The sequence below is a fragment of the Terrapene carolina genome, unplaced genomic scaffold (genome assembly GCF_002925995.2).
Source record: "Terrapene carolina triunguis isolate 2854851 unplaced genomic scaffold, T_m_triunguis-2.0 Scaffold191, whole genome shotgun sequence".
Taxonomy (NCBI): Eukaryota; Metazoa; Chordata; order Testudines; family Emydidae; genus Terrapene; species Terrapene triunguis.
Window position 1 is genome coordinate 2,282,114 of NW_020664542.1, and position 24,031 is coordinate 2,306,144.

Below are 24,031 nucleotides of genomic sequence, written 5' to 3' on the forward strand. Positions count from 1 at the left end.
GGTAAATAACACTTCTCTATTCACTTTCTCCATACCAGTCATAATTTTGTAGACCTCTATCTAACTAACCCCCTTAGTTGTCTCTTTTCCAAACTGAATAATCCCAGTGTATTTACTCTCTCCTCATAGGAAAGCTGTTCCATACCATAAATCATTTTTGTCATCCTTAGAGTCATAGAATATCAGGGTTGGAAGGGACCTCAGGAGGTCATCTAGTCCAACCCCCTGCTCAAAGCAGGACCAATTCCCAACTAAATCATCCCAGCCAGGGCTTTGTCAAGCCTGACCTTAAAAACCTCTAAGGAAGGAGATTCCACCACTTCCCTAGGTAACCCATTCCTTCTCTGCACCTTTTCCATTTCTAATATATCTTTGAGACATAGAAATATATTAGAACTATATCACTCTAGGTTAAAGAGCACTGTGGGCACTGAGACTAGGATAGGTTTCTTCTGTTTCACCAGCTCAAATCCAGCGATGGTTGGGTAATGACAAAGTCATTTTCTCTTGTGGTCATTAACTAGTGTCTCAATCTTCGTCCCATTTCGGCTGGATAAATGTCCTTTGCGTAAGTTAGCGACCTTGTTGGTAGTCCCATTGCAGAGGCTAAGGACTGAATTGGCCATACAGACTGAACTTTACTTTCACCTACAAGAGATGCTTTTGAGAACGTTGTATAGGGTGCAGGGTTTGACGGACGCTTACCCTGTAGGCTCTTTATACTATACTGTACTCAGATTGTGGACAGAGGACTTCAGGCCAACATTTTCAAAGCTGGGTGCCTAAAATTAGGCCCCTTCATCCATAATTTTTAGACACCTAAATAAGAGACTGATTTGCAGAAGTGCCAACTACCTGCAGCTCCTATTGATTTCAGTGGAGGATGCTCAGCCCCTCTGAATATTAGGTCTGGAATTCAGATGTCTGAATATGGATTTAGGGGCCTAATTGAAGACACCAAAGTTTGACAATTTGACTCTCAGTCTGGCACTTTCACCAGCAATGGGCCAGATTCTGATCTCATCATAGTGCCATGATTAGTCCGACTGCCATCAACTGATTAAGGTGCTGCTCAGCATGAGAAGGTTAGAATTAGGCCTAGCGACTGCAAGGAGTAGCAGTACCCAGTTCTCGTGTTGTAAATTAGCCCCTGCCCTTTCCACAATGTATAGAATCCTTGTTATTCCCTCATTCAACACTAATTTGTTTTCGTCCATGACTGACTGGGAATGATTGTCAACTCCATCCATGATTTAGATGGGGCACTGGCTGCTTATCAATCTGGCACTCATGCCCCACCCCTGTGATTGCTAACGCCCAGCCCCTGACCACTCCTGGCTGGCCAGCATTGGATCACGCTTACCCTTTCCTTCCTTAACTTGGTCTCATCAGCGACGTAATTAATGAAATCCTGACTCACTGTCAGAGCCACCCTCCCCTTTCTCCCAGGCATGGTAAAGAAAATGACATTTTAACCCGCCTTGCACTTTAATGGACTTGGGAAATGCATCCAGCACCACTGGTCCTGTATGACCCTATATGGTCCTTGCTCTTTGTTGGATGTCTTCTCACTCTAGCTAAAATTAGCATCAGGGCAATAGGCGTTCCCAACCACGCTGCATCCACTACTGCCAGGAACCCATGGGGTTAATAAAACACTGCTGTTTATATTAAAATAATGTGGCATAAAATCCAGGTGCAATAAGGAATTCCTGATGTCAAGGACTGAGCTTTTCCCCATATTTTTCAATGCATTAACGGAAACCTTTACAACTACCACCACACCTCCCTGACCCACCCCCCAGTTTAGCATATTAAAACAACTCCAGCTAAGGATCTTTCCCAACAACAAAATATGCAATAAAGTCCTTGCCTGAAAGGCTGCATTGTAACCTTCCTACCGCACCATGTTAAGAGTCCATGGCTGAAACAAATGCTGCAGAAAATCACCTGGAATCCAGTTAATCCACAGTGAAGTCCCATTTGTTTTCTCTTTCCCTAAATTTTGGATTGAATGTTATTTTCTACATCTTTCTAGGGCTGCCTTGTCTGAACTTGGCCTGGCCCAAACAGAGCCACTATCTGCTATGAGCAGAAAAGTGCCAGAAGAATCCAGTCCCTGAGATTTCAAGTCCCACTCCTGCAATTTGTATTTCCCCAGCAAAGTCCATCTTTAATCAGCATCCTAACAGAGGAATAAAGCAGCCCTCATCCAAAGCCAGAATGTTACCCCAGCACCCACCCCAGAAATAACTGAATAGGTTAGAAATAAATAAATCACCAGACAGCGAATCGCTCCCAACCACATGCCCATTGCACCCAACTTGCACCCTAGAAACCCCTGTGAACTTGGTGGCTTTACAAAGGGTATTTAGGAGTCCATGAGTTTTCTCCCTTAGTGTGAAGAGGAGGTTAGCAGAAGCTACCACCAGTTATCTTTTGTTCAATGTCAAGACAACTAGGAGTAACCCAGATCAATTGTTCCTACCATATGCAAGCAATCACAGTTCATTCTTCATTCTGCACCGGGTGCTTAGAACTCACCTGTATATTGTGTCTTCCTCCTACAGTTCTGTCTTCTCCTTGATTCCCTTCCTCCCCAGGATGCTGTGAAAGCTGCTGCTTGCAAGAGTTGCCTTTCCAGTCTAAGCTCAGATACCAAAGAGCAGCTTAGATCACTAAGAGCCTTTGCTGCTGCTCTCTCTGTGCTCTCACTTTCTCCCTCTTGCTGACCTAATCTCTCTCTTGCCCTCTCCTCTTAGGAGGTGACAGCCTGTGATAAATCTAAACAATTTTTTATGGGAACCCAATGCACCAGTCTCCTGTTCATTATTATTTCAGTACATACCACTGACAACACTGGACAAGTTTGAGATTAACTTAATTCTTTGACGTTTCTTAAGTCAGTTCAGAGGGCTGATTTTCTGCAGATCTTCTTTCTTCTTCAAAGCATCGCCTTGAAAGCTTTTGTTCCACTAAACCTTTGAACAATCTAATCAAAGTGCAGCATAATTGTCTGCTTTGAAAACAGTAAGATTAATTTGGGCCAGGCTTTCAGAGGTGCTGAGCACCTCACGATCCCAGGTGAAATCAGTGGCTGAGCTCTTCTGAAAATCTGGCCCATAGCACTTTGATTAATATTTCTACAGTCCTTTGAAGATAAAAAACAATATATAAATGCCAAATATTAGTATTAATATTTTATGGGCTAAGTCACAGCCACTTCCTGAAATCCTTTTAATGTATTTTTAAGTGTTAAACTTTTTTTTCAGCTGACTGTAGTTTTTCTTTTCTTAAAATGCAAGTAGATCAGTTAACGGTACAAGTATGACCTGGTGTTTCAGACACGAGTTACCACCTTTTTTTTGTGTGTGCTGCAAAACAATGCTGTTTTCCCCAATCATCTCACATAAAAAAGAATATTGTAAGAGACAAGGTGGGAGACTTTTCCCACTCAGAACATGTCATGAAAGTTCATGCATCAGTCTGTGTGTTTGGTTAGCCAGGCAGGGTACGGCATATATTTACACATTGCTGTATGAATGGAAAATTTGCCTCTTTGCTATGAAATAAAACATATTGCAAACTTATAGAGCACATATAATTTGCTGCCTTGGTGTGGTCTCCTGAGTAGCTATGGATATTAAATCATCATTATTTTTCCTAAAAGTGACAACTTATTTTACCCATAACATACAAAGACTTATACCCAGGATAAAAATCCACAAAATAACTAATTTCAGAACATGTAGATATAGTCAGTCTCGCTCAAGGTGTAGACCTGATGCAGCAATCACTGGATGGGATTCTCTGGCCTATGCCATGCAGGAGATCAGACTAGAGGATTAGAATGGTCTCTTCTGGTCTTAAAATACAAGCATCTATTAACTCTGCCTGGGTTTAGTTCAACTGGTGCAAGTGCCTGTATGCCCACTCCTATTCCAGCTTAAGAGTGGTTTATTTCAGGTAAGCTAAACCACAGTAAGCCTACTTACACCAAAATAGGAGTGTCTACACAGCCTTTTGCACGGATTTGACTAAATTACACCTTAGGTTATTTCCATTTCACAGGGTTTGAAACTGAACATTTTCCATTAATTTTTTCCCCCAAAAATATTTGAATTTTTGAAGTTTCCTTTCCCCTTCTTGCCTCTCCCTTTTTTCCTTTATGCCACTCACTGCAATAAAATGAATAATGGCGACGATTGGGGTTCTCCCCACCCCTCTTTTTTCTTTGCTCACTCTGTAGCTTTTCAAAATTTCTACTTTGGCCAAGTCAGACAAGCCTCAGAGTGACAGTTGCATTTTCCTTTTGCTACTTGGTGATTTTCCCAGAGCTGATGATGATCTGAAAAGTCAGAGAGTGAAGAACAGAAAAGTGCAAACAAGGACAATTTTAATTTTTTTCTGTTCTCAAAATTGTTTTGTTTCAAAATTTTCTATTGTTTGGGTCAAAAACTGCCATTTTCCTGTGGGGAGAAAAAATCATTTTCAACAAAACTCCATTTTTTCCAGAGGAAAATTTTCTGGTTCAGAAATTGCAACCAGCTGTTTCCACCACCCACAAGACTCCACCCACCGCTCACACCAAACACCCCCCTCACTCCCTCCAACCTCCCAGCCTCTCCCCACAAAATGCTCCATCTCACACCAACCCCCCCTCCCTGCCTAGACCCACAACTCGCCTCAAGGCTCCCTGCCGAGATTTTGTCCCCAGCTGCCGTTCCAAAAGCTCTCCCAAGCCTGTGTCCCCCAAGCTTCCCTCAGTGGCCAGGTCCCCTCATTCCCCTCTCCAGGGCCTGGTCTTCCCAGCTCCTCTCCCTTGTACCTCAACATGGCAGGGGCCCAGTCTCCACTATAACCAGCTCAGCCTCCTCTGTGGCCAACTAGGATGCCCTGCTTTACAAAGTGAGCTGGGAGGGGAGGATGTGAGGGGGGTGCCCCACTCACTGCTCGGTTGGCACCTCCTCCTGGTCATTCTGAGGAATAGCTCTCCAGATCAAGGCCCCTTCCTGCAGTTGCACACCATCGCTCTGCCTCTGCAGCCCCTCTCTTGCTCCATGAGTTGCTGCTGCCTCTTCGTGACTTAGCCCTCCAGCCAGGTCACTATCCGCACCTTCCCCTTCTGGGGTTGGGAAGTCTTTCCTCGCCAGCAGTCCTAGGCAGGCTTCCCATTCACTGCCTCCTAGTTCCACTCCCTCAGCGGCTGGCAGGGGAACCAGGGCCTGCCCTCTATTCTGGGGACCCTCTAGCTGGTAGCCGAGGCCTGTTCCCTTCTAGACCTTACGGCCTGTCTCTGAGCCCTCTCCTACCATCTAGCACTCCCCCCAGCTGGGTTTGCCAACCGCATAACTCCCCCCTCCCAGGGAGTAACTTTGGGCTACTGTGCCTGTAGCCTCCAAACACTCCTCCCTTCTGCCAGGGAGGGACTACAGACTTCCCCAGCAGCTCCTTTCTGCTGCCAATTTTCTGCCTTTATAGTCCTCAGCTGGGCCTCCTCATTCAACCAGGATTGCTTAGCCACCTGATTCCTCTCCACTGTGGCCTGTTGGGTTAATTAGCCCCCTTCTCAGTCTGCCTTAACCCTCTCAGGGCAAGTGTGGGGTGAACACCCTATCACAGAGGGAAGCAGGCATGTTGGAACGGAGCCACCTCCAGGTTCTAGACAGCAGCCGCCTGCCTGTCTAACTGAGGAGCTAGAAGAGGCCTCTGTTGACTGAAAACGTTCCGTTATGAAAAAGTGTGGCCAAAAATGACCATTAATCCTAAATATTTCTCCTCAAAAGTCAGTCTTTGCAAAGATCTGTTCAACAGAAGGGGTAGGAGGAAGAGGGAAAGTATATGTGTGTGTGTGTGCAGAGAAATATGGGGTACAAGAGGCTGGGGGAATTTTGAGGGCAGGAGGCAGAGGAAATCTGAGGTATACACTCCACCTTCTTTGCTCTGCTGTGGTAATGCAAAGCACCTATTTAGCGAGCCAGTAAATTCTGGCTGCTCTGTGCTGCTCCAGAGTGGCATAATGCAGTCAGCGCGCACCAGTGAACATGACCTTAAAAGTTGCAAAATTGGAAAATAACTTATGGATGATACTACTTCTCTTTAGTAAGGGCCAGGTTTTCAAAAGTGGTCAGCAGCCAACATGTTCAGCTCTTTTGAAAAACCGGCCCCAATATTGGGTGCTGAGTTGTTTTGAAAAGTCTGACCTTAATCTCTCTGCATCTCAGTTTCCCATCTGTAAAGCTGGGTTAATACTGAACTGCTTCACATGGAAATTGCAAGGGTTACGTTAGTATCTGTGCAGCACTCACACACTCGCGTATTGGGGGCCATACAAGCATCTAGACCGACAAACAGAACTGTGAGTAGCTAGACTACTTAATTAGGTGCCCAAATATGAACATAGGCGCTTAACTTTAAGCACCCAAGTCTGAAATTTTGGCACTGACACTTCATATAGAAGTGTTTCTAGGGCAGCTTCCAGCAGCAGAATGGAATTTCAGACACCATGGTCTAGAATGAATCAGATAACCTGAGGATCCACATCAAAGTCCCCTCTATATCATACTAAAATATTTAGCACTTGCACAGCACTTTACAGCCCCAAATTGCTGAGCTAATATTAATTTATTAATCCTCAGCTGAAAAGCCTGAGCCCATTTCCCAGCTGGCTGCCTGCTACATGGCTTTATGTGCCTCTTTAAGTGAAGACATACGTAAGAAACATTAGCAGAGGATTATCCACCATTCAGGTCAGACCTGGGCTGGAGAACAGATGCATTAAAATGCAGACTAGGATCTGTGTATTGCCAGTGAATGATGAAGGAGTCCTCTGCCACCGGATGGTTTAGCTGGAGTCGCCGGTGACATGGATAAATCATGGAGTGGATACTGGGGCCCAACTGGAACAAGTTGATGACAAATCCCCCTGTCCAACAGGCTACTACAGAGACAGCTTCTTCAGGCTGTTGCAAGGGAGAGTCTCGTGCCCTCGCCCACTCCCAGCTCCCCAGTTAAACATGCTCTTTCAGCGGCTTCGCTGTCCAGTTTGCAGATCAGCACTGGGATGGCTCCGTGACTCTGGATGACTATGTTGACCGCAGCCAGTAACTTCAGGGAGACTCCCCCAGTGGTATCATGTGGCAGGGCAGATGTGAGCACAGGGGGGTCCATGCTTCCATCAGGGCCGACGGAAATGGAATCCACCAGTCTGGCACCTGTTTGGGAAAAGAGGTAGGGCACGTAGGTCAAAACTGGCATAAAAATGCTGAAAGATGAGACAATTCTGTAGCACCAGCATTGTGGAAGCCCATCCCAGATAGCACATGGCACATTCCAGCTCTACTGATCAAGAAGGGGAAACAAGAACAAGATACTCTTCAACAACAGTTTGTTTCTGAACTTTATCACCCTGGGCCCATTTGCAAAAGAACCTGGGCTTGGTGCCCAATAGCACTACAAACGCCAGCCTGCACTGTGCTCTGGGCAAACGACTGGTTACAGAATAGGTACAGCTGGAGCATATTCAGACAAATCAATAGATTACAGGCAGGGTTATGGTTTGACTTGTGCCCTGTGCAGAACTGACCTAACCCCACTGGGGAGTTCTGCCCTTCACCAAGATCCAGCCAATCCAATCCATCTCAATTCAAATTCACCAGATATGTAAGACTAGGCTTCTAGGTCTTCAACACTGCACTGGTCAACTGAAATCTATCTGTGGGTTTATACCTTGCCTATCACTGTAATATATGAGAATCCTCACAATATGGAAGAAGGTTGGGACTGCCTCACCATCTCATAAGGCTAAATTCCATACAGAAAAACAAAATTTTCCATTCAACACTTCCCCAAGTGTCTTGGATATGAACTGCAGACAAGGCCAGATCTTCCCTTGGCGTTAACTGGAGTGGCTCCATTGAAATCACTGGGATTATGTTGATTTAAACCATCAAAGGTGACAAATCACAAAGGGATACAGTAGACACATTTACAATAGAGTATAGCCATAAATAGCCAGTAAGGAGACAATACAGAGGGGTCCCATCAAAACACTAAGACTGTCTTAGAAAGCAGAAGCATTGGCAATCCAAGGTTGTAAATTAGAGGAATAGATTTGAAGGAACAACCCAGCTACTTAACCCCGAAAGCCCAAAGGGCAAGGTTATACAACTCCCTTTACTTGGCAATCCTTCCGACACCTCCCTTTCCTATAATCAACTGCAGCGTGTGTGCGCCCAGGTATCCCTTTCCTTTCTGTAGGCCCCAGTCAAGATTATTTTTCTATCAGATACACATGCAAGAATATGGGGAATCTACCAGATGCTAGGGATGGGCCTAGATGGGCCTAGCACTAGAGACTCCTACAGCGTTTGCCTTAGAGCTCATACCACTCGCATGTACACACACATTAAAGATGGGCCAGATTTGAAACCCTGGATCCAAAACACCACTGTGGAATCCGATCCTGGTTCAGCATCCAAGTTTTGCAATGGGCCAGACTAAATGCTAGATTCTCAAATCCCCCATCCTCTAGGTGTCCACAAAAGCAACTGCAATTTTGCGACTTGACCTCATCTCTATCTAAAATGTCAATTAATGCATCATACACTGAATTATGTATGATAGTTATTAATAGATAAATATATGGAGATATACCTATCTCATAGAACTGGAAGGGACCTTGAAAGGTCAACCAAATACTGTCCCTGACTGTCCTAGATCCCTAAATGGCCCCCCTCAAGGATTGAACTCACAACCCTGGGTTTAGCAAGCCAATGCTCAAACCACTGAGCTATCCCTCCCTCCATAAGGAACCATTGTTTGCACATCATTTTTATCAGGTGTCATCTGGCTATGTCCAATGTGGTCCATGGCTGGGGCTCCTAGGTGCTACGGTAATACAAATAAATAATAATAATAATAATAATAATAATAATATACCTGAGGCCTAATTCTTTTTTGCTTTGCACTTATGTGTCATTTACATTTATGCAAAGTGGGTGGTAGCATTTCACATCCTCTTTGCACAGGTGCAAATGGCTACATATTGGACCAGATGTTGGTTCAATAAAAGATCTCACCTCACCCACCTTGTCTCTTTAATATCCTGGGACCAACATGGCTACAACCGCACTGCAAACAACACTGTTTAGAGGCAGTTACAGTTGAGGCTGTTTTTGTGAGACCCATGTGCTTCAGGTCTGCTGCTACTTCTGTCCTTGGCTCTCACACCTCTTTGCTGCTGCCCCTCAATCTAGACCTGCAGCGCTCCGACATTCCAGTCCTGGGCCCCTAAACAGCTCTCCTGATATCCCTCAAATCCGATCTGCAGCCCCCGCACCATCCCAGTCCTTGCATTCATTTGGGTAGACACTAGCAACCCTGTCATATTCGTGTGATAAGCTCTAAATTATCCTGTAGAGATTGCGCTGAGACTACAAAACTCATGTGATTTGTGAGCCACACCAGGATAAAATACAGACGTGAATAGCTAGCATATTAATCTACTGAACCCAATAAAAAAGCACAGAACATGAACAGATATTGGGGGAAGGACAGGAATAGACTCCATTTTTTCTTCTTGAGCCTTACACCATACCTGGGGTATCAGGTGGACGGTCATAGATTCCACTGACATCGGTCAAGAAAACCACTCGCTGGGGGGAGAATTCCCTGGACAGAACCTGCAAAATGAAAACTGTGCAACAGAGGATCTAAAGCAACAGGTTCCCTGGAATCTCAGTAACAGTTCCAAGGCCAGTCTCTTGTGAGTGTTCTTCCCATTGCTTCCTCTTCCATGTATATATACAGCCACATAACTCAGAATCCTCTCCCCAGCTTCTGGCCTCCTTCCTATGTCTCTATTGCACAGTAAGGGATCAAGGCTGAATCCTGCCCCTGAACATGTGGGTGGACAGAATGGACCCAACTGTGGTCACAACTGGGTTAGGTCACAAGTGCCTTCAGTCCTAGTCCCAACTGTAAATTTCCGAATAAGCCCATATTGGAGCTTTTGTGCTGGTTGGGCCTGTACCCAATACACAAGCGGGGAAGCCATTAAAGGTCAAGTTGGGGATCCAGTCACCTGTATGGAATCCACAGTCAGAGTGCATGAATAAGACGACATTCCCAGGAGATTCCTGTATGGACTCTCAGGGGATCGGCTCTTTCAGAGATTCTCCGCACCCATCAGAGGCCTGTCTATGAGCAGAGGAGGAAGGGGTGGTATCACCAGCATTCAGCTCTACTGGTAGAGAGGGCACCCTCCAAAGACAAAGCCCAACAGTAACTATCTGTGGATGACAGTGAGAGATTCCACCACTTCCACTCCCACACCTGGGGAAGGCCGGACGTCTTACCTCGATGATAGCATCCCCTGATAAGATACAGCAGTGCTGTTCAGAGTCCAGAGCACAGTCCCCATGCACGACCGGGATGTAGCCAGCATCCAAGGCGTCCCTTATGGCAGAAATGCCAGCCTGGCTGACTTTCTTGCCTGCTGTCCTCCAGGCGCCAAAGGGCTGCAAGACAGACACCATGTTGGCCAATGGCTTATGTTGATCCCTGTCATGATCTAACAGCATCCCCCAGCTGGGTGCTTCTCCCCTCCCCCTCGCCCCAGTCAGAAACCTTGCAGGCATTCAAGCATGCAGAATCCACAGCTTCATTCTAAGGCCATGTTACACCTGTTAACCTCTGGATTCCCTGTGTTGTGTCTGACAACTAGGTGGCCAGACACTACAGAAGAATTAACCAGTTCTCAGAGTCTTCTATCCGGTGGCCAGACTCACAGTGTAAGTATGTCCTTCATGCTGCACCTCTTGGGATTCAAATCAGGATCCTTACAGTTCACAGCCAGCAGCTCTACCAGCCTCTAGAGAGCAGAGAAGACAAATACGGGATGCCCCTTACCGAAATGCCCACCGCTGGGACGCCGCACTTTACCAGCTGCTCCGTCACCAGGTGGTTCAGCTGTGGGACCAAACAAGCATCATTCCCATCAGAACAGCTTTTCTGTCTATGTGCCACCCCACACCACCTGCAGCATCAGTTCAATAACCCAGGGAAGGACATGAGCCAAAGCAGCTCCCTGTGTTTATTAGAGCCATCTCACCAGGGCGGTAAGAGTCCATACGGCAACATGTGGAGTCACCACCTCTCCGGCCATCTCACCTTCTGTTTAATGAGACTACTCAACAGACCAGAGGTATGTGACATACACTATTGGTTCTAAGCTGCTCCTATTGTTATGCACCCAGATGACCTCTGGCTGCTGGTTGAGTGCATTGGCTCCCTTTCCATTAGTTCTTCTGTGGAGGATTTGTGGTTTGAAGCACAAATGGACTAGTCTGTAAAATGGTTGTGGCGCCTTGATTAGTTTTGCACTGGTTTCTAGGGAGACTTTCCGGGTTAAATTTTAGTTACTTATTTACACAGAGCCAGATTTTCAAAACTGGTCCGCAGCCAAGGTGCTGGGCTCTTTGGGCAAACGGGCCTATACAGACCCCTGATCTTGTGTTTATCATAGGCAGTGTACAGTGTGTAGAGAAGGGAGTTGGGAGCCAGGACTCCTGCGTTCGGTTCCCAATTCTGCCACTCTCTTGCTGTGAGACCTTCAGTAAGCTGCTTATTCTTGCTGTGCCTTGGTTTCCCCATATATAAAATGGGGATAATAATACTGAGCTACTTCACAATGCAGGAGAGTGGCTGGAAGGCTGAATTAGTGAATGTTTGTAAAGTGCTTTCAGGTCCTTACTAGAAATTGGACCAAGATATAAAGTTCTGAAAAGTTCAGGTGTGTTTGGATCTTGGAATTTTGGCTCAGGCCTGATTATCTCTACTGAAATAGAGGCAGGTCCTGCTCCTGGCTACACACTGGAGGGACAAGGAGGTTTCGCTGCTGTCCCAAGTGATACAATGAATCCCAGCAGAGAGGGGGCAACAAGGATGCTTCTCTCCTCCGGAGCTGGAAACTGAATGCTGCAAAAAAGGGGAGTGGAGAGCACTGGGCCATCAAAATAACTTCCACCCTCAGCCCTGGAGCTTCTGCATGGAAAGTCTCACGTGCTAAAATCTTAGTACCCCTAGAAGTAATCATCCTTTCTATTCTCCATGCCTATAGTCCAAGGAGTCAAGGCACTTTGCAGGCATCAGTATGTGGCTCCTCAACCCATGAGAGGTGGGTCTGGATGAGTATTCCCACTTTGCAAAGCCAGGAGAAGGACTCAGCTTTGGTTTCCCAGTCCTGGGATTTCCCCAATAGACCTGGCTCCCTCTTTAATCAGCTCTACGCTCCTTTAATAGTGAATTCTAAGAACATCGGAACGGACAAATTGGGTCAGAGCAGAGGCCCATCTACCCCAGTCTTGGGTCTCCAATCATGGCCAGCACTAGCTGCTTCAGATGACCTGTCTAAATTACTAAGCCTTTGCCAGTATAGCCTCCTAGTAGAGACCCATCATACACTGACAGAAGGAGCTCTGCCCGTGTGGCTACACCACCTCCCAGAACCACATTAGCTAAACCAACAGAGAGACTCATCTATCAGCACAGTTGCTTCTACACAGAGGTTTTGATGGCATAGCTATATCGGCTACAGGGTGTGATTTGTATCAAACTCCTAGCTAGCAAAACTTAGTATAGACTAAGCCCTCTAGTAGACAGTTATGGAATTATGGGAGAAGTCACTTCATGACCTGAGCCCAGGCATTTCATGGTTGGCTCATGCCCTGAAGCAGAAGAGTCGATATTCCTGTGGATGGACTCATTATTCATGTAAGCATCTAATCACACTTTGAATCCTACTGTGCTCTTTGCCCCTAAAATATCTTAGAGGTGGCTGCATTTCACTGGCAGATGAACTCATTCCCTGTGTTCAGTTCATTAAGTTCTGCAAATGCTTTGGGATACTTCAGGAAAAAGCAGCTATATAAAGGTATTATTATTATTAAATTATATTATTTACATAATACATATGCAAGCTTAATAATTGCAAATAGCTGCAAACCAGTCCCTCCTCTATTTACCTGCCAAGACCTGACAGTTCTGCATTTCTCTGAGATCATTCACACCTAAAACAGTGGAAGGCTATAGTTCTTCCAGGTGGCCCAGCTGCAAGGCGCCATGGGACAGGCCTTAGCAGGTACATATGCATTTTCTTGCCTTAAAATCTCAAGCATTTGTTTATTTTATTGCCCTTGAAACTGTATCATTTATTCATAGGGAACTTCAGTGCAGACAGAAAAGATTCAGTTGAACAGAGCGGATAGAAACTTTACACAGGCCCCATGATGCTCTAGGAAGCTGGAAAATCCGCTTCCCCAGGTCCCTCAGGATCCCGTGTGTGTAAGAGAGATTCCTGGGTTATTCTCACCCTCTGCTCCCCTTCTGATCCATAGGACTGGGATTAAGGGTGTGTGACCAGAGCACCCCTACACCTTGGCAGTCCCTGACTGCTGCAACAGCCCCTCGTAGCTGTGGGCAGCTAAGTGTAACTTAGAGCAAACCTAAGGCTTCTCTACGTTTTACTGAGACACTAGTCTGACACTATTATGGTCCAGGACTGGGGGAATGAACAGGCTGTTTAAAACAATTGTTGGGTCCCCCTTTCTTGAGCTGTGGAGAGTGCAAGCCCAGGATCTGGCCCTTTGACAAAACAGAAATTGTCCATGGGAAGAGCTGGTGACAACAAATCTCCCAACTGAAAAAAAAGTTTCCACATTGTCAAAATGCCCCCAGTTGACATTTGCAAAGTGAAAAGTTTCATTTTCTGGATCAAAACAACTTTTTGTTTCAAAGTTTTAGTTAACTGATAGTAAACAAAGACACTGTTGTTTTTTTTTTAATGTCAAATGGGACACAAAAGGTTTGGCCTGACCCAATCCAAATCACTGCTTGGTGAAAAGTTTTGAGATTTCGACTTTTTGTCCCAATTCAGGACTGGAAAATTTTTTGGAACTCTCGAAAACACTTGTGCATGGGAAACACCTTCCCTGTCCAGCTCTACTTATGATGCCGCACCCCCCGGGTCAGAGATGCCGATTACCCGCTATTAAGGGAGGCATGGGGTGCTGCGTACCTTCGTAACGGAGAGCCTGGTCAGACACAGCCCTTGTCGCAGGGCCTCGCTCCCGGCCGAGCCCGCTGGCGATCCTGAGGCCACGCCATTTGCCTTCGCTTGGAAATGCCCAAAGGAGCTGGAATCAGGAAGAAGAAGTTGGTTATTACAGTGAAGCCAGTTCAACTTGGGCTCGCCGTTCTCTGTAGCTTCAGGGGGTCACAGATTTTTAATCCCACACCCTCCTCGGAGAGGTGCTAAGCTGAGGGGAAGATGCCAAGTGAATTAAATTTCCGTCCCTCATATGCTCCCCTATTGCCTCAGCAGGAAACCTGCCTCATTTCCAGCTCCTGCTCTCTTCCCAGAGCCCTTCCCTACATTCCTCTGTCCCCCTTAATGAGCACCAAAGGAGGCCTTCCCCTTGCCCACATCCCCAGGTCTGGGTCCCCTCCCTAGTCCAGCTGGCCATGGTCTCTGCCCTTCCTTGACATGCCAATCCATCCCTGCCTTCCCCATACATGCCTCCTGCCCCCTGCTGGTTGCTGGCTTGATGAGTGGACACGACACAGCAATGGCCAGAGGCAATGGGGCAGCAGGAAGATAGACCACATGATTTCGGAGTCGGTGTCTCAGGCCTCAGAGTGGAGATTAATGCAAGAGGCGGAACTGGTGTCTCCTCAGGAAGAATTTCAGGACCTAGATGTTTGATTTCACATCCTTTACCACCTCTTAAGCCTTGAGATTTCAGCTCCTCCCATGCCATTGTGACAAAGCCTACAGCAAAAATCCCAAGGGGTTGTTAATATAACACCACTGACTATCTGAGTTTGGGTGTTCTTTGGGTGTTGCAGTGCCTCCGATGACACTAGCCTACCCAGAGGACAGACACAGAGGGCAGCATGTGAGGCAAAGCAGTCTGGGATGTCCTGTCACAGACAGCTGGGAGGCAGAAATATTGGCCAAGTCTGTTACAAAGACACACTTATAGGGTCAGCAAAGCACTGTGCTACAAACCCACAATAGGATGACAACCATGGCTCCACCTAACCTGTTGGCAAGGGCAACACCTGGACAGCTGCCACGATTATTAACTAAATACTAACCACATTTGTGGGGATACAAACCAGGCCAATGACTGGTTACAAATCTGCCTAAATATTATAGTGCAGCTTGCGCCTGAAAATCCAGTATCCCACACACACCAGGCTAGGGGTGTGACTGGGACCAGCAAAGACACCCAGAGGCTCCTGGCCCCTGGGTTCCCAGGGGTTTAAAATGAATTGGACCGATTACCTCTCACAGACCTTTACCCAGCACAGGTTTCTACCTAACAAAGAGCTGGGAAAGGTGGCTGCTAAGTTGGAGCCCCTTGACTGGCAGCCCTCCATGCGACTGTCTCTGACCATCTCCATGGATACACCTTATTACCACATGACCCGCATGACACATTTCCACCTGGACCAAACCTTTAGATGTCACAGGCATCAGACACAAGCTCCCTTTGGTTACAGTCAGACAGACAGATAGGCTGTTGCAGGATAAAGGGCTGGAGGGAACATGATAGGCCAACTGATAGATGCTGCAGGTGGATGCAGTAGAGGGATAGAGGGGTGGATGCCAGGAGTGGATGCATGATTGGATGGATCCATGGAAGGATGAGCAAGCGAGATGGGATGGGTAGATGGATTGGACGGTGAGATAAATACTGTGGGTAGAAACTATGATGTGATCTACAGGGGAACAGGGGCCCTGGAGGGGCTTGTTCTGGCAGGGATGGAGGCCACAGGTGGCTGCTGTGGTGGGGCCGAGGAGGTATATATAAGTGGACAGGCTGATGAATAGAACTTGCAGTATAAATCCAGCAGTGACTGAAGCAGAGCAGGGTGAGACTAGCCTGGTTTTCAGTTCTGTAACTTTGAGGCAAAGATGATGGCCAGCAAATTGTTTTCCATCTGGGGCATTAATGAAGCCCAGCAGGCTCCTGTCAATCTCTTTTACAGGCATATCAAGTGTCCCCAGACGGTCTGGGGCCATCTCTAACTCACTGACATTCATGACAGAGAATGGCGAATCCCTCTTCCCCTTTGGCCAGTCATGTGTCGTTTTCAGGCATGTCTTGTTTTGTGCTCCATATCCTTTCGCTTCTCTCCTTTCACCCCCAACAGCTGTTTCTGTTTTGAAAGGAACTTAATCAATTTGTGTTCCAAAGGGGTCCTTCTCCCGGAGATACCTGCTCTGTGGAGGAAATCGGGCAGTGTCACAGTGGGGGCAGCCAGTCATGTTTATTAGCTGTGGGCCTGTCCTGAATCCAGCAACTCCCCCAGGAGCTTGGGCACTGCCCTTCATTCCCACAGGGCCTGTAGGATCATGGAAACAGCTTTGGGCACTGTCATTGGGAGGAATATCTTTGCATCATTAAAGAGAGACCACTCCTGGATGTTCTCGTTAGCAGCGGGCTGGCAAGGAACTTCAATCCAGGCTCAGACTGGTGGCAGCAGCAGCAAAGCGGGATCATTTAGGGAATATTAATAATATCTATTGCTTATATTGCACTTTTTATCAGTAGATCTCCAAGCACTTCATGTCTTTAATGTATTTATTCTCACAACACCTGTCAGGCAGGGCAGGCTGGTGATCCCCATTGTGCATGTGGGGAGCTGAGGCACAGAGAAGTTAAGTGATTTGCCCAGGGTCACATAGAAAGTCTGTGATGGAGCAGGGAACTGAACCCCCCAAGTCCTAGGCTAGTGCCCTAACCACTGAGAGAGACTGGTACTGGGGGGAGGGGGGAAGTGAGGGGGCTTCCCCAAAATGCCAGGAGCCCAAAGAGCCAAAATAAAGAACTCTGAAGAGCCTGGGTCATATAAATAAATAACAACACCTGCCCTTCTTCAGCAAGGGACATGACGACAATATTCCAGCCCCTCATGGTTATTAAAGCTCCCATCGTGACAGTTCCAGCAAGAGCAGGGGTGTTCTGTGTCCCGGTTCCTGCCCAGCTTCCAACAGAAGTATTTCAATTCCATGTCCCTAAATCCCCCACTGGGATTTCCCTGGATACAGCATCTTCTTTCTTTTCCTTTCTACCGTATTGACCTAACTTGGCCATCTTTCTATTTCTCTCTCTCACTGTCTATGCATCTTCCTTCTTTCCTCCGCTCTCCCTGTGCTTATCTTAGTAGAATAATGGGAGTGCTCCTCTACAGCTCAAAGCACGTCATGCCATTTAACAAAAAGACCTACATCCACAATCCCTCTTTGCAGGTGAGCTTTGGCCTCTTTCCTATCTCTCGAGGTGCACGTACAAAAACAGAACAACTCGACCATTGCTAACATGAGACAACATCACTTACAAAGAAACCTCCCTGAACCAGGCCACAATTCATCGGCCTCGACACATGACATGAAGGTCAACAAACTGAATGGGGGAAGTGAATGCCAGGGTCAAGGGCCCTCCACTAACATTGCTCTGTCCCCAGCATGCAGTCATAGAGATCCAGGGGCTGTCAACGTAACTATCTCAGCTGATCTCAAATGCTGGGCTGGAGCCTGAAGAGAGAAGGTATGTCTGAGGAAGCCAGGACCCTATCGATACAGGGCTCCATGGATCTAAATGTCCTAGCAACAAACTGGAAGCCAAAGCAGACCATAGGGCACTGGGATAATATGTTCCCCATAAGAAGTGCTTGCTCATGAAACAATCAGCTGCATACTGCACCAGACAAAGCTCCCAAGCTCCGTTCCGGGATAGCCCCAAGGAAAGCCCATCAGATTAATCCAGTCTGGAGGTAAAAGAGACCAGGATTCCTGAGGTGGAGTCTGTAAGTACAAATAAAAATATTAACCACTGCTGTGACCTGGGGACTCAGGAGCAGCTAAGGATCCCAAAGGGCCCTTTGAGTATTAACCTTATCAACAAGAGATGGGCAGACCCCTGAGTCAGAGACGCTGGTATTGTCTGCCCCATCACCTGTCTCCGACAACCTGCACGAGGCCACAGCTCTGATCCATGACTCTATCGTGGCTGGACAGCAGGAGAGCCATGAAGCCACACTGTCTGAGGCAGATGGAACAGAGCTGTAGGGCTGAGTTTCTTCCACATGGTGATGGAAGTTCAGCCCAGATCATTCAACACTCTCCCTTCACATACGCACTGGGCAGGTAGGGGTAAGAGTAGAACCCTTCAGTACCCTAGGCAAGCAAACAGAAGAGTAATTGCCCAACCCCACTCCCTGGGATCGCTCTGAGAGGAAAGGTCAGAGGCAGTGCAACTCCATTTAACTCTGCCAGGGTCCACAGCCTTCACTTCCTGTCCTAATCTGTGGTGCAGTGTCATTGTGCCCGGAGGCCCAGCTGCTGTGTTCTACCAGATGTGGCTGCATTTCTGTGGTGAAATAAGCTGTGACATTTTGTACCTGGGGGAGTGCCCTGTAACCCCCATATTCCTCATTTATATATGATTGTGATCTTGCATATAGAGCATGTCTTGTAAGGTACCAGGGGAAAGGTTATGATTTGCTGAAAGTCATTTCTCTCTCCCGTATATGTGTATGAAGTTATGAGAATTGGGTTGTATGGTGGTCACTAAAACATGCTGTAAGTTGGGGAATCAGCCAGATATTAGCTCCCCAGAGGCAACAGCAAGGAAAGTAACCAACGCCCAGGCGGGGTGTCAAACAACCCATCAACAGCCATTGTCCGGCAAGGGAGCTACAATGCAATGACTCACCTGCATGAGGCCACACCAGGGGAATTGCTCAACCTTGCCTGGAGACTCAGCAATGCCCCCCAGACATACCTGGACTTGTGTTTTCCAAGCACATGGACTGAGCGTATAAAACAGACACAGTGGCCACATGCTGGGCCTTTCTCCTTCACCCACCTACGCTGCAAGCAACAAGGACACTCTGAAGACTCCAACTGAGGGGACTGGCCCAGATTTCAGTAGTGAAATCTGTGTACTATAAACTGCAATATCCAGTGGGGTGAGAAAAACTGCTTAATCTAGATGTTGCCCAGTCTAATAGGGTTGAGAGGTTAGACTGCGTGCTTATATTTTCTTTTCTTTTGGTAACTAACTCTGACTTTTTGCCTAATATCACTTAAAATCTATCTTTTGTAGTCAATAAACTTCTTTTACTGTTTAACTTTACCAGTGAGTTTGCCTGAAGCGTGTGGCAAATGTGCTCAGGTCTGCAAAGGCTGGTGTATGTCCACTTTCCATTGATGAAGTGGTGAACCAATTAATAAATCTGCACTGCTCGTCCTGAGCAGTGCAAGGCAGTTTATTCCTGAGGTACAGTGCTGGGAACTGAGGGGATTTGGCTTTGGTGCTTTTTTCTGTGTGATTCATGCGTGGCTCTGGGAACATTCATGCAATCTAGCTGGGTGTTGGGTCTCCACATGTGGTTGTGCTGAGTGATAACAGCACCTGGAGGGGTTCGCTGCTTGTCACTAGCAAGGCGTTGAGACAGCCCAGGCAGGAGAGAGTTCAGGGGGCACAGTGGTCCCACAGTCTCAGGCTGCATCTTGGAGATCCCATCACATAAGCAATTAAATAAAATGCAGTGACTCTATGGCCTCATCGCTCTAAGATCCCGTGCCAAAATGATCCTGGTGGGTTGGAGCCAGGATTTGGTCAGAGTACCTGACCACATCAGTCACCTGGCCAATGGGAGGCCACCTGGGCAGATGCTTCCTGGATCCTACATAGGTTCAGCCCTGTGGTCCAGCCCCACTTGTGTAAGGACATCCCACCGGACACGTGAGCAATCCCCTCTGTCTTCGCTTTCATGTGTCTGACAAGGCTGGGGCTCCAAGCAGCAGCTCATGCAGGGAAGAGTTCTCAGCCGTGAAGATGGAGGAGCAGGTGGTGTTACTGAGAAGAAGCTGGGATAGGAAATAGCAACTCAGCATTGCAGGTGATGTAAAAGCCAGGAGCAGGCCCAGACAGGAGCTCACAGAGGCAGCTCAGTAGGCCTAAGTGGAGCGGAGAGCCAGAGAGTCAGAGAGTCCAAGCTAGGGAATGGAAAGGGGCAGGCAGGTGGTTGCACAAGCTACCAAAGGCCAGAAGGGAATCTGGAATGCAGGGCCTCAAATCCAGAAGAGCAGACTAGTAAAGTCAGAGGCTGAAGCAAGGAGCCAGAAGAGCAGAGCTGACTGCAGAGTGATGCAATAGAACTTGGGCTATAGGCAGCTGGAGGCTTAGTGGAGGGGGAACTTGGGGAGGCAGCGATTTTGGTAATTCGGTCTAAGCATCAGGACCAACATCTGATTGTGGCTGCCTCTTATCTCAGATTGAGCCCCTTAAAATCAGTGGCTGCTTTGGAAAACACAGCTGTGATTGCTCGACAAGGACCGAGCTCAGCTCTCCAAATCCCAGCCTTGCCCTTTATCCAATACCTCATGCTTCCTGCCCTTTAGGTCACCCTCTGAAGCATTCAGCACCTACAAGTGAGAATGACTTGAATCTAAAGCACATCACGGCCCCCCAGCTGCTCTGACAAAGAGCCGACTTTAAAATAAACAAATACATGTTTCAACAGGCCAACTCTACACATTCATAGTTTTTAAACTCCCAAGAGTATTTCCTTCAAATCTGACTTATTTTGTAGATTTCAGTGAGTCTGAAAAATCAAGCCAAGTCTGAAGAATACATGTACCATCATTCTATAACTTCTTGATCCTGATTTGCAACTACACTAGGGCCCCATTGCACCATTCTGGAAGTATAAAGAGGCCTTAAAGTGTGAGTAAGTTACGTTTATACCACCAGAATGGTGTGACGGGGCTGTAGTTTAAATGGAAATCAGACCCAATGTCTATAAAACATATTACATTGCATAAGAAATTATAGATTGCATTATATCCCCTATGGTGCTAACTGGCAAGTCATTTATAATGAACTAAACAGAAATTGCATTTTAAAGTGTAAGCACAAGGGACCAGAGTTAAGGCTGAGATTGCATCCTTAACTCTGTATTTCCTGAATTTTAGCTGTGTAAGTTCTCAACCTTAGTCATGTATTGTCACTAATTTTGCATATAGGTATCTCTATATCCAGCAGCTTTCTTGGTATGGACATGATACTAAGATGGGAGACCAATGAATTACAAAGTGTGTTTTCCAAGAAATGTTACTACCTGGCCAGCGATCACAAGGTTGCCTAAAAGCTTCGGTGGCATGATAAGATCACCAATGATGGTCATAAACTGAATATCCAACTGGACCTAGTTAAAGATCAGTCCAGGTGGTGCTCGATCTACATGAGGCTATATTCCTTTGGGATTTGCCATGATGCTGCTGTTCTCCATATCCATATAGCAATACATAGCTGTATCTAGAGCTATAAAATCTGCATTGGCCGGGAACGGCAAACCACAGCCACTGGGAGCAGCGGGGGGGGCCGTGCCTGTGGACAGTCAATATCAGCAAAATGTCTCGCGGCCCGCAATCAGATTACCCTGATGGGCTGCATGTGGCCCGCGGGCCGCAGGTTGCCCACCACTGTTCTAAAGCCTTCGTGCTTTGGAGCAGGGACTTGAAATTTCGCAGGCAATTGGCCCTGGTATCAGGGACAAGCCTTCTGCTGACCTCTTGAAAATCTGTCCAAATTTGACCAACTAAGAAGTCTCTGAAAATCTCAGTTTGCACATGCTCAGTAGAGACAGAGTTTGGCAGCTACATTCTTCGAAATTTCCATCTGCACTGAGCACGCTCCACCCTGAGCTGAGCAGGACTTTCCCTGCAATTGCTCATCCCACTTGCAATTGCTCATCCCTCCTATGCCCTGATTACTTCCCCAGCCCTGCTAGATCCTAGGCAGTGTGGAGGAGGAACAGCACAACTGGAATGCAGAGGGGTGAGGAGCAGAGGAGAGGACAAGGTTAGACTAAGAGGTGTAGGAGTCATAGGAGTGGGAAATAGGAGAAGAGGAGGTGGGGGAGGAAGGAGAGATAGGAGCAGTGTGGGACAGGTGAATGGAGTCAGAGGCAGAGGAGGGCAGGAGCAGAGATGACAGCAGAGGGGGACAGGCTGGAGGAATGGGGGTAAAAGGTTCTGTAACCACTATATACACCCACCCCAAGAATCTGGAATTAAACTCAGGAGACTTGGGTCTCACCATTCCTCTGCTGCCGGCAAATAGCTGTGAAATCCACTAAATGTCTTTATAAATATGCCCCCGGGTTCTGATTTGTAGAAGGGTTGGGTGCTTGCAACTGAAGTCAATTAGAGCTGCAACTCCGAACATATAATGTGCTATAAAAATGCTAAGTAACTCCAAATATTTGGCTGGGGGCAGCTCTAGTTGGGCATTTGACAATTTTGGCTTTAATCTCTCTATGTCACTGTTCCCCATCTGAAAAATGGGGATAATAATCTCTCTATATCTCAAAGGGGTGTTGTGAAGAGAAATTCATTGATGTTTGTGCCGCACTCAAGTACAATAGTGATGAGCACCATAGAAAAGCCCATATAATTAAAGACTGTATCAGAAGGCCGAATTAAGGTTGCAGTGTTAGCCAATACATGTATGTTAGACATAGTATACATCACATTAGGTAGGTATTATGCACATGGCAATAATATAATATACATTATGGATAGAAGGGTTGGGAAGTTGTATTAACGGAATGTATTAGGCTCTTTCCACAATTCTGTTCACCCATGTCAAGTATCCCACAACATTTTGCAAACCTGAAGTCAGCTTTGGCATTAGAAAACAGGAAGCCTGTTAAAGCCAGGATACATGAATGGTATTTCCTAGCACAGGTTGGGAGGTCCTTCTACACCCAACTGGTTTGGAATGTAGAAAGGTACTGAACAAGAAGTTAAGGAATTGGTGGGATGCTCTTAGATTACATCTAAATTATTTTTAAATGGGAACAGTCATGATATAAATATAGGTGGTTTTGGGGGTGTATCTTTGAAGCACATCTTCTGTGAAAAGTAAACATGCTGTGAGATAAAAATTGCTTCTCAGAAGGCGGGCATGTATGTTTCCTTTTCATATTGTATACACCTCTACCCCGATATAACGCTGTCCTCGGGAGCCAAAAAAATCTTACTGCGTTATAGGTGAAACCGTTATATCAAACTTGCTTTGATCCGCCAGAGTGCGCAGCCACCCCCCTCCCCCCCCCAGAGCACTGTTTTACCACGTTATATCCGAATTCATGTTATATCGGGTCGCGTTATATCGGGGTAGAGGTGTATTTTGTCTTAAGACAATAACTGTGGCTGAGTTTGGTTATTTTGTCTCTTGAACATTCTTCGTAATGAACCACAAGTCAATCGGTTGGTTATACTATTAATCAACAACAGGCAACTTAATTTCTGGCTTTTTCTAACTTCTGAGAGCTTGACTTTGCAAACTTAATATTCTTTTAATGTAAGCTAGGGGGCTGTAATATAAATGTAAGATAATTATCACTTCCTACGGGTGATGGACAAATGGGGAAAAATTGTTTGTTCCTTTGTAATGTATAAAATTTTTGCTCCTTTGTAATGTATAAAGAAGGTCTGAACATTCTTCCAGTTTTTCTGCTTTTTATATCAGAAATTCAGGTCTACACTTACCTTGTTTTTCCCTGGACAGTTGGGAACTAATAGGATTATGACTTCACAGACAGCAACAAAGTAAGCCCCGATACCGGAGAGGGGAATGGATTTATTCAGATTTTTAAGCACTTTGTTTTGTCTTTTTCAGTAGCACCTATTTAACTCAAATGCCTGAGAAACAGCTGGGAGAAAAAAAATCTGAGTTAAAGATCAAACAGCTGACAGAGCTGCTATTCTACATATCCGGGTCCTCCAGTGTAACCTCCAGCAAAACAGAGAAGACCAGAATGGACACTCCTGATATTCACAGGGTAAGAAACAATCTGGGTTTTTTTCAAATACAAGCCCCTTTCAGGCCTTCTTCATCAATTATAAAGAAAGAGGAAAGCTTAAAAATCCAAATTTCCTTCCCCC

General features: G+C 46.4%; 1 protein-coding gene across 2 annotated transcripts in view; it reads right to left on the bottom strand.

The window, feature by feature from the left end:
• Positions 1–4,679: 4,679 nt before the first annotated feature.
• LOC112126096 (isopentenyl phosphate kinase-like) overlaps positions 4,680–24,031 on the bottom strand; it is a 35,390-nt gene continuing 16,038 nt past the window's right edge. Inside the window, exons 2-6 of one of the 2 annotated variants that reach the window (XM_024192501.2) lie at positions 14,078–14,195; positions 10,912–10,971; positions 10,359–10,520; positions 9,599–9,683; positions 4,680–7,214 (exon numbers count right to left, since the gene is read on the bottom strand). In XM_024192501.2, the coding sequence (XP_024048269.1) occupies positions 6,958–7,214; positions 9,599–9,683; positions 10,359–10,520; positions 10,912–10,971; positions 14,078–14,195 (682 nt within the window). In that variant the 3' untranslated portion in view covers positions 4,680–6,957. The remainder of the gene's footprint in view (positions 7,215–9,598; positions 9,684–10,358; positions 10,521–10,911; positions 10,972–14,077; positions 14,196–24,031) is intronic. The other variant, XM_024192510.2, reaches the window with a different exon arrangement.